We start from the raw sequence: 11,933 nt of genomic DNA on the forward strand, positions 1-11,933 counted from the left end.
TTCGCAAATAGTTAAGGATGTGGGTTGTTCTAGTTTTAGGGAAATGCGAATTTTAGCTCAGGATAGGAAAGAGTGGAGGTACGTGTCCAACCAGTCTTAGGACTGATGACCTTATGATGATGATGATGATGATAAAATTATGTATAAGTATATTTGTTCTCTCCCTTTTCGACACCTTGTACATGCTGCGCATGCTTGAGAATTCTTTAATATAATAGCAGTATGCAGCTGTATGACCACAAAAGATGTGGGGCTAGGAAGGATAGAGAAAACGAGACATTATCTGTTTCACTTTATCGGAACAACTTACATTTACAGAAACTATCCATTTAGGAGTATTACATATATGGGAAATTCTTCCGATCATAACTTAACTTAAACCGTTGTGCATATCACTTTACATATGCCAATCCGAGAAACCATTTCACTCATTTTACTATTTTGTCGGCGGACATTTGGCCATAACCAATTACCATCTTATCTGATATTCATAACCCTATACGACCGATATTGACAATTAATTTTTTAATTAATTTATACCACTATTACCAGATAAACTGAAATGAATGAGAAAAAATTGTAGCTTATTGCAGCTTAGGGGTGGAGCAATGGTGCGCAAAGCCAGGTACCCGGGTTTGCTTACCGGCTAGGGTGTAACAGCAACAACAATTTTTTCTTATTAATTTAAGGTTATCTAAATGTGGTAAGATTTAATTCAAAAATTAATTCATATTAATATCAAGAAATTAACTTTACAAAAATTTTTCTAAATGTTTCATTGTTAATAATGATATTAAAATTTACATATATTCAACACGTCAAAACATCGGTGGTTTCTAATTAAAAGTTTCGATTAACACGCGACATCGTTGATATTGAAGGTGGCCCTATGACATAGTTCGATTTCTTAATTATACGTTCTATAACTCAGCTAATTCCAGAACGGTCTATTAATAGAGGGTGTAGTTGCAATAATTTACATTAGAAATAGACTCAGAGCTATTTAGAACATCACGATATATCATGATGGGTTTAGTACAAATGTATGTACCCCATGAACCATAGACATATATCATACTATCAGAATTATTATCATCATCATCATCATACGGTCGTCAGCCCTATGACTTGTTGGACACGCACCTCCATTCTTTTTTATCCTGAGCTAATCTTCGTATTTCCCGAAAACTATATAGAACAATCCACATCCTTAACTATTTGCGCTCAGTAATCTAATCTACTACTCATAATTCCTGTTTCTGTCTCTAATATATATGTCTCTGACTAGACCTTCATGCCTGAGAATGTAACCTACCAACCCATCTCGCCTATTTTTTATTGGCTTCCATAGAGTCCTCTGTTCTCCTATTCTTTCTAATATCTCTTCATTTCTAATCTTCGCTATTCACGGTATTCTCATCATTCGCCTAAAACACCACATTTCGAACGCTTCTAATCTTTTCTTTTCCACCATGCCCACTGTCTATGTTTTGCACCCGTACAGCGCCGCGCTCCAAACATAGACCTTTAACAATCTTTTTCAAATTTCTAAATTAATCGTTCGAGAGTATAGAAGTGACTTCTTTTTATTGAAGGCGACCCTGCGCTATCCTCTACCTTATATCCCTACTACTCCTTCCGTCTTGACTTATCTGGCTTCCTAGATACCTACAATCAGCCACTTCTAATTTTTGGTCTCCTATCTTTACATCACTCTTTCCCTACTTTTTCTTCCCTTGCATACCAGTATTTTTGTTTTACTTTTATTTATTTTTATACAATACTGCTTCCATTTTATTTAAAATGCTAAATGCTATACTGCTATAATATCATTATATTGGATTTAAATGAATCATGTCAGATGTTACTAGAAGTTTATTTCTTAAGACTTATGTACCTAATTTTTGTATTTTCTATTGCAGTATATTAAGGTATTAAGGTAGCTTGTATATTTACGTAAACACGAGCAGTTAGAGAGATAGAGAAGCTGAAGGCTATAAGGCTTCTTCCGATCCTTGCAGAGAGCTATCATTATAAAGCCATTGTATCTACCTAAAGTACGTATATCAAGATGATTAGACCACAGCGATAATGGCGTAATTTGTCTATCAAGGCAAAAAAAAAATAATAAACCAGTGGGCACCGTCTTTTCAGCTGAAACACAAAACCATTATACCTATTATACATTAACCTAGAAGGTAGATGTACAGAGTGATCCAAATTCGAAGCTTTTGAGCTTTAACTTCCCGAAATGTTTTGTCAGTACTATGACGAGTGAATCAATAATACGAAACAACCTATTCCGAATAATTTAATAGAAAAATAAAAACAGTCAGAAACATAACAAGAAAACATAAAAACAGTTGAATACAATTTGTAATATAATTTAATTTTTGTGGCAAAACAAGTAATGTTTAAAGTTACTTGCACTTCGAAAATTTCTTTAAATACTTGGTATAATTAAAGAAAAGAATTTCTTCCCTTTTTTGCGCCGAATAAATTCTTTTTGTTTTGATAGCCATTTTCGCCATAACAATCTCCGCGAAATATATAAGAAAATGTCAAAAAAATAGGCAACAGAAAAAAAATTCACCTGGTAGCGCTAATTTATTAAATTATCTGTTACCATTCCGGTTGATGATCACAATGAAATCAATTAAGTCATTAGAAAAGTTTTACATTACCTTTTTGCGAGATTTTAAATTCGTTGTATGAAATCTTGTTCTTTATTAGTTCTGACTCTATGTACAAAGAGCTAAGTCGTTTAGCTTTTCTCCATCTCGTAAATAGTTTTTCATCCACTTTAAGCAAGAAAAGCTTCTCTCATCCGAACAATTTGTCGCTGGTGTTCATAGAGCCATGAGAAGTTTGGATGAATTTTGTTTAAATTCTGTTTCCGCAGGAACGAAGATAGACTGTTTAAAGACTCAGAATCCGGTTTTATCAAAATTCTTTCGATAGAAAGGTGGGACTAAAAGTGTATGCATTCCTAAACTAAGTCAGTTTCTAAATCATCAGAATACAATTTTTTTTTAAGAGAACGGCTTTCTCTATCAGGGTTATTGGTAACAACTCACTCATTTTAGTTAGAAATGAAACTTTGTAGATCTCCTGCCGTTTATCCAACTCGGATACTAGTCTATCTATGAGGACGAAAAACGTGTTGACCCTGAAAGTTTCACTGGCATCAATCATTCTAATACTGTCATCGGTTGTTTCATCAAATCTTTTTTTTTTTCGGTGATACTTAGTTTGTATAAAGAGCAACAGGCAGTTATAGAGCTGGGGATGCAACGTAGAGAAGTAAATATTAGGAAGGGAGTCAGGTAGGGATGCACACTGTCACCGCTACTTTTTAATCTATACATCGAAGACGCCATCAACATCATTAAAGACAGTACAACTGTAGGGATAGATGTGCAAGGGCAAAAGATTAGTATGCTTAGATTTGCAGATGATATAGCAGTATTAGCATCTAGCAAGGAGGACCTAGAGATAGCTTTAAATAAAATGGAAGCGGTACTGACAGATCAGTACTGTATGAAAATAAATAAAAGTAAAACTAAAATACTGGTATGCAAGGGAAGAAAAAGTAGGGAAAGAGCGAATATAAAGATAGGAGACGAAAAATTAGAAGAAGTGGCTGATTTTAGATACCTAGGAAGTCAGATAAGTGAGGATGGAAGGAGTAGTAGGGATATAAAGCAGAGGATAGCGCAGGGTCGTGTCGCCTTTAATAAAAAGAAGTCACTTCTATGCTCGCGAACGGTTAATTTAGAAATTCGAAAAAGGTTGTTAAAGGTGTATGTTTGGAGCACGGCGTTGTACGGGTGCGAAACATGGACAGTGGGAGCGGCGGAAAAGAAAAGGTTAGAAGCGTTCGAAATGTGGTGTTATAGGCGGATGATGAAGATATCGTGGGTAGAAAAGGTTAGAAATGAAGAGGTATTGGAAAGAATAGGGGAACAGAGGACTCTATGGAAGTCAATAAAAAATAGGCGAGATAGGTTGGTAGGACACTTTTTCATGCATGAAGGTCTAGTCAGAGACATATTAGTGGCAGAAACAGCAGTTAGGAGGGGTAGAGGTAGACCTAGATTAGATTACTGTTCGCAAATAGTTAAGGATGTGGGTTGTTTTAGTTTTAGGGAAATGCGAAGTTTATCTCAGGATAGGAAAGAGTGGAGGTACGTGTCCAATCAGTCTTAGGACTGATGACCTTATGATAATGATGATGATAGTCTTTTTCCGGTATTTTTGTAAAATGCTTCAATACGCATAATTCCATCACCTTCTTTTCGAAATACTTGGAATTCTCTCGTTTAGTTACGAAAATTTTACGGAGAGATAGTAGACACTTTTTTCAAAGACGTTCTTACCAGCATGGTGTATGTGTACGAATAAAAGAAAAGCAATTGAAATCATAACCTCGTCAAAATAGTGACGACAAAATTGAACCAATTACTTTGAAATGTGGTAGTAGAATACAATGCTCGCACTAATAAAAAACGATGCCCATTCCACTGACAATCCTAATGCCGTATAGGTATTCATTTTTCGACATTTAGATAAATTAATCGAGAAAAAATCAGATGCTGTTTTTTTTTGAAGACATTGTCACATGTATATAGGCAAATCAACATATAGGCCTGACGCTACACATATAGCAGGCGGAAATTTTAAAATGGCGTGGATGCGCGGTGGCAAAAGCAGGCAGTTTTTGTTATAACAATTGCAGCCCTCCTTCTTCAGTATTCCTATCAGGGGCGTAGATAAAATATTTAAAAGCAGGGATCAGTTCACAAAATTAAACTGTAGAAATTAGCTTATTCGGTTGATTTCCTCGTGTAGATATTTAAAGTTTATAGAAAAAAAAGAAATATGCGCAATAATTTAGTTTAACGTGATTTGTTTAAATGTTATGTTAAAAATGAACAAATAGTAGACATACAGACAGAAGAATTAATTTTTGATGTTGGTGACAATGATATTGATTCACATGAGGACAGTGAACGTGAAAATTAACTACAAAACAAACAAAAGCATTAGGTTCATTTTTTATGGTAAGCTATGTTTCTATCTTATTTTCTAGTACGCCACTGTCTTATCCGTATTAATACAAAAGTTTACGCCTACAGAAAGTTAATTTGTGTATCAGTTCCAAATGATTTACCCAAATAAGCCATAAATGGGCAAGTAGCTGCGCGACCGCTCGCCAGCTTCATTCGTCCTACCTATACATAGTGACAAATAAAACCAGATTTTCTTGACGTCAGATTCCGGAACATTCTATAACATAGCCAGCTCGTATAAATAGTTGTCGCGAGATCGGAAGAGTTAGTATGTGAAATATATTGGTTAATTAATAATGGTGGAGTTAAACAGAAAGCAAATAGTTAAATAAATTTAATATTAGTTAGGAAGGTGTTTAATTACGTGAAAATATCGTATCCTCAATAGAAGATAAAATTCTGTAATTTTGATTTTTTGACGATTATTCTTGTGTGACTGTCTTCTAAAGAGGACAGACCTGAGAATCCGCTCATATTAAACTTGAACATTTGCTCATACACAACACTGTCGCAGGTTCTTTACGAGTTCGACTTGCGGCAGTAGTTGGTATGTACCGGCAAAAGTTGCAGCCAATAATTCACGGTTATTACTGCGGCATTTTCGCAGCTGAATACGCACACTGAGATTCTTCTAATAAATACAGTTTTAGTTGAACGACGCGGTCGCGTACCGACATATGTTAGCTCGCCTTAACAATTTGCGTAAATGATATGCAAGTACGCAGAAGCTATCATGCAGAGCACCTGATTAATAGACTTGAATCCGCAGGCGATCGGAAAACAAAAAATCGAATTGATTTACGCTAAAAGAAGCCCATTATAAATATCCATTGTTACCGGCACGAATAGCGTATCTGATTTACTTATTTTGCATTTAACCGCTTTAGGAAATTATGGTATAAAACGGAAAGCGAAAATGTGCATGTTCATAAATTATTTAAATTCTGGTGCACAGTTGTACTGTTTATTCAGTAATAACGTAATATGAAAAGCTACTAAATTCAGTGATGATAAAACAATGGCTACTTCGGTAACTATATTTGAAACAGAAGGTTTCCATAGTTCACTCTCAAATAAAAAATTTCAAAATTTCCTGACATTGATATGGGTGCTTCCATGAAAATAGGGCAACTCTAGGTCCACAGACATTTTTCACTGCACTAGATTAAATAAATTTTACTTTTTAGTTAATAGGTAACAGCTTAATATGTATTTTATTTANAAAAGTTTGTGTTTTCTATTAATACCTGCCTGTTGGGGATTCAATAAAATACAAAGTTCAATGTTCACGAAGTACTGGTTTTTTGTCGTTCGTATAAATTACGTATTCAAATTAAATCGATCAATCAATAAACCAAGGTCGAATACTTAGTTTGTTATCGACCATTAATTTTTAACTGACGCAATTTGTTATGAAAATAAATAAAAGCAACACAATTTTACTATCTAACTTTAATTCTTAACTCTACATAGGCATCTTGAGAAAGAGTAGTGCAATTTATTTTGGAAACGGTCAGTTATCAGTTGACAAAGTTGGCGCATTTCAAAATTGCAACTGTTTCACCATCTAAATAATCCCGTTGATGAATGGCCATTTCTTCCAGAACCAATAGTTGCTTTTCTTCATGATCATTTATAAGGTCGTCAGTCCAAAGACTGGTTGGACACGCATCTCCCATCTCTTTCCTATCTTGAAACTAGAACATCCCACATCCTTAACTACTTGTGAACAGTAATCTAATCTAGGTCTACCTCTATTCCTCCTAACTTTTGCTTCTGCCTGAAATATGTCTCTGATTAGACCTTCACGCCTGAGAAGGTGTCCCACCAACCTATCTCGCCTATGTTCTCCTATTTTTTTGTAACATTCTCTATCCACGGTATCCTCATCATTAGCCTGTAACACCACATTTCGAACGCCTTTAACCTTTTCTTTTCCGTTGCGCCCACCGTCCATTTTTCGCACCCATACAGCGCCGCGTTACAAACATACATTTTTAACAATATTATTCGAACTTCTAAATTAACTATTCACGAGCATAGAAGTGACTTCTTTTTATTGAAGGCGACTTTATATCCCTACTACTCTACTACCTAAAATCAGTCTTATATTCTTTATATTCGCTCTTTCCCTACTTTGAAACTTCTTTACGCACGGTAGGGTAAGTTCGTTTCATGCGAGTTGCTATGTAACGAAATCATGCAACGCATTTCCCCCGCTGTTTGTCCCTATGAATGCTTAGATCTTAGATCAACGGATTTTAATGCGTTTTTTTTAATAGATAGAGTAATTCAAGAGGAAGATTTATGTGTATAATATATGCATAATATAGTAGAGAAACACTGATAATTTTTTGCGCTTACATTGTTAACGCTGGCTGAACCCTACCAGATAGATCAAAATAATAGAGACAGTATTGTACACCTTAAAAGGTCTACAAAAAAGTCCGTGATGCTATTATGTCTATCTCTTAGGGATAACCCATAAAAAGTATTTCTTGTACTTTACTTTTTACGAGAAATAATGGCTTATTTACGAAGCGATTTTAAACAATACAGCATTTAATCCTTATCCAATTAAGTACTTTTAAATACATTGTGCATTTAATATAGACCAATATGGCCCTTTACAGCATGTAATTTAAATGAATATTTTCGAAGATATATCACAGACCTAAAATGCAGGGATATGGCGGTTGCGGCAGTACCGGTTGATTTATATTGTCTAATGACAAAAAAGCTCTGATTGTTGTATATAACGACATTCTATAGTATATTTACTATCAGCATTGCACCCGTGCGAAGTAAATAATACCATTAAACCAATTCCTTAACCCCTATCCCGGTATGTTTATGTGTTTGAAGAAGTTTCACTTCAGTAGCGTGTTGTATAATTACACGTTGTATTTTTTTTCTCTGGTAGAATTACGCATTATTATCCGGCACCCGACCGGATCCTTAAAAAGTGCTGGAGCAGCCGAGTACCGTATCCAAACCCGAGTACCCAGCCCATCTCTAATATAAACAAAGAACGTTTAATGATATTGTTGACATTTGATTCAACATTATTGAAGTATTCATCATAACGTAAAAGAGATTTTGTTACAAATTACGTTTTAAGACGCATAAAATTAACATAGGCTTTGTTGAAGCAGGATAGTCGGTGTTTAACTTATACCAGCTTCTGCTGTACGCCAACTTAATATTGTACAGCTAGTTGATGATTTTTCCTTTAATAAAATTTACACCTTTTTTTTTTACTAGTTTTATTATTAAAGGATCGAGACTATTCACAATTAAAAATATGTACAACTATTGTAACTTAAATAACTAAACGCGTATTATTGAGAACCGTGCTTACTGATGTATATTGATGAACTCTCTTAGAAAAATTTGGACATGTATTTAAATAAACGAGAAAGAGAAGAACAATTTAAGATGGATAGAGATAGAATTAGAAACTAGTATGAAAAACTTTACAGCAAATGACTACATTTCAGGTAAATGTGATAGATACAATTGAAAAGGTTATGAGAGGAAAATACGGCCCTAATATGATTTTAACGATGAGTCAGGTAAACATTGAATAGGTTACTATTGTATTATGAATTCCAAGAGAAGATTCAAATGTAATATGCACGATAATGTAAATTAGGATGCAAAGAATGTACAGTTAAAACCAAAAGCAATCGAATAAGATATTATTAAATGTGTATATAACTAAAAACTATAAGTATAACAAAAAACAAACGTTTCGGCGAATAGCGACGGAACATGCCGCCCGCCATTGATCGGTCGCGATCAATTAAATCAATTGTTATTATACTTCAATTGGAAGTATTGCTAGTTTCTTCACTGCACGTTTAACTTCACCACTTCGCGTTTTTATTGTGACGACTCTCACAATACCGTCATCTCCAGGATGAAGTTGAATGATTCTACCCATCGCCCACTGAAGCGGTGACAAGTTGTCTTCTTTCACTAGAACCATCGAGCCGACGCTGAACTTATTTGATGTTGATTGATACCATTTTGTTCTGGTTATCATTTCATTGAGGTACTCCTTTTGCCATCGTGACCAGAAATGCTGCCTTAGTTGTTGAAGATGTTGCCAGTTTGACAATCTATTACTTGGAGTTTGTGTCCAATCTCTGTCTGGTATGCTTGTGAGCGAATCACTGATTAAGAAATGACCAGGAGTCAGGGCAAGGAGGTCATTAGGATCGGATGATAAAGGTGTCAAGGGACGTGAATTAAGAATTGCCTCAATTTCAATGATGTGTGTGTTAAACTCTTCAAATGTTAACAGCGTGTTACCTACTGTTCGTAAAAAGTGATTTTTAAATGATTTTACAGCAGATTCCCATAATCCACCAAAGTGAGGGGATCGTGGGGGGCTGAAGTGCCACTGTATGCCTTCAGTTGCCAAATTATGCCCTATTATGTCATTATTTTCTTTAGAATTTACAAATGTGTACAACTTCTTCAGTTCGTTGTTTGCACCGATAAAATTCGTTCCGTTGTCTGAATAAATGTTTTGACTTTTCCCCCGTCTGGAAAAGAATCGTTTTAACGCAGCTAAAAATGTGTCAGTTGTTAAATCGCTGACAAGTTCCAAATGAATTGCCTTTGTAACGAAACATATGAATACTGCCACATANNNNGTCCTTCAGTAGTGACTGACTAAATGTTACAGTTTGCTGACGGAATATGCCATGACAAGAGTGACGAAACAGCGCAGAATCAACTTGTGGCCCGTCAAAAGAGTCCAACTTAAAAATCTCCTGACCGTTGACCACCGCACGAATACCACCTCTGACGCTAGCAGCAAAACCTAGTGTTAATGTGGCGTTGCCTTGGGTTGATCCGGTATAGTTGAATCTGACCTTCCAGTTGGTAGGAAGCGCATTTTGGGTGACATTGACCAGTCCGAGTTGAGCGGGGAAGCCAGGTGTCTTAATCATCGGCATAAAATAGCACCAGTCTTTGGCAGGGTCACTAACGCCAACTGTGTAGTCTGGATCATTAGGAAATTCTATGGAGTATCTGAGCCATGTTCCAAACTTGCGGTATTCTAAGAAAATCATCATTTAAAGGTTTTAAAATTGAATTACTTTACTTATTAAAAAATATATATGTGGTAATCTGGGTTTAAGTTTCCAATTAGCAGTGTCTAACACTTTTACAGAAGGTTTAACACAATTTTACTATTAAAATTGGGTTGTTGACATTATACGGAGACTAAAGAGAAAAGTGTTCTTGCGTGCCCAAAAATCTTTCGAGTTCACGGAAACTTTAGTGTAACTTAACACTTAGGTAACCTTTTAAAAGTCAAGTACTGGATTCTTGAATTAGGTATGTTTTGTGTCACTTTAATGTTTGTCACTTAGTTACTCAAGCAGCCAATCTAACGATTGTTGTACCAGGCTGACAAATTGGTAATACAAAAGATTTTACAAGAGGGCCATACTTTTCAAAGGGTCAAGTGCAAAATATATCAACGACTGCCGGAAAGGAATTCATATACCAATCATTGTACGAGAAAACCTCTACACGCTTTTATCTGCTATCGTTACTTTATTTTTGTAAATCTCACTTGACTAGTCAATCACTTTGTTAAATAATGGAGTACCTTCTAAATTAGGGATAGGTGATGGAAAGCCACGTGGCGATTTAAACTCTGCCGAACTTCTATCCGGTACACCGATCTGCCACAGTAGCTTGCCATGGCTTTCCGGCCTCCAATTGATAGTGCCAAGATCGTGGTCCCTATTGCTTTGCACATTAATATTTTTTTGAACGTACTTTCCAACCACACCCCTTGCTATTACTTGCAGTTTGTATGCGCCTGGTCTCACAGCTGGGATTTCAAATCCACCTAATGATAATGACAGTTTTTATTATGTTTAGGAAAATACATTAATAATTTGTTTGGTCAAAAATAGGAAATTCTTTCTGGTGAGTATTTGAAAACGAAGTTCAAAATTTTTAAATCAATGTGGTTCTGAATGACACGTTGGACAAATTAGTAGTTTATAATCAAATGTCAAAGTTAAAACCTTAATAACATAAAATGATGTTTGAAAATAAGAGCAATAATTGTAAAAAATTAAAAAACCATTTTTTCCAGCCATTGCAGTATACATGTAAGTGGCCGTCTCTAACTGGGGATCATCAACATGAGGCTCCGTCAGAATAAGGTAGACCCAGTCTTCATTCGGCGACCCATCCACATGGAGTACCCCCGACACACTGCGCCTACCTTTTGCATTGTACTCTGGTGCAGTGACAAACTTGTATGGCCACTTCTGCTCCTCACGCTTGAGTTGTACCTGAGCGTCGGTATACATTTCCGAAAGACTTTGGCCTTCATTGAGGTACAAGCCGATGGGACCATACACTTTGCTCCATCCCCTGGTGGGCGCTAAGTCTGGTGTGCCGTAATGTCCCGTGTGTTCACAAAAGAGCAGCATTTGACCGGTGTGTGTTGTTAGGCTCTAAAACAGTTGTGCCATGTAGATTGCTTCGACAAAATATTAATGGATACTTATTAACGTTTATTCTTTATCCATTAACATTTAACCAATGGAAAAACACGAAGAGTCAGCGCTTCAGGAATTCTATTCGTTGTGTACTAATATTTTTACAAAATTTAAATTTCGCGTTTTAATAAAGTTATAGTACGTATTAGAAAGAATAGGAGAACAGAAGACTCTATGGAAGTCAATAAGAAATAGGCGAGATAGGTCAAGTGGAAAAACGAATCACAACAAAATTGTTACTTCAAGTTTTACTGGCAGATTGTTAACATACTTGTCCAATTTAAAAACTAGCCCGTAAAACTCCAAGTAAAAATTTTGT

At 35.6% G+C, this 11,933-nt stretch overlaps 1 protein-coding gene across 1 annotated transcript; it reads right to left on the minus strand.

Annotated features, from left to right (window-relative positions):
- Nucleotides 1–9,661: 9,661 nt before the first annotated feature.
- On the minus strand, nt 9,662–11,601 carry LOC112906656 (probable rhamnogalacturonate lyase C). Its single transcript, XM_025981220.1, has 3 exons — nt 11,191–11,601; nt 10,705–10,950; nt 9,662–10,146 (listed from the first exon to the last, which is right to left on the minus strand). Exons 1-3 carry the CDS (start codon nt 11,543–11,545, stop codon nt 9,662–9,664), a joined length of 1,086 nt encoding a protein of 361 aa, XP_025837005.1. The 5' UTR covers nt 11,546–11,601.
- Nucleotides 11,602–11,933: the final 332 nt, after the last annotated feature.

Source organism: Agrilus planipennis, unplaced genomic scaffold (genome assembly GCF_000699045.2).
Source record: "Agrilus planipennis isolate EAB-ADULT unplaced genomic scaffold, Apla_2.0 scaffold9, whole genome shotgun sequence".
In the NCBI taxonomy this organism is placed as follows: Eukaryota; Metazoa; Arthropoda; class Insecta; order Coleoptera; family Buprestidae; genus Agrilus; species Agrilus planipennis.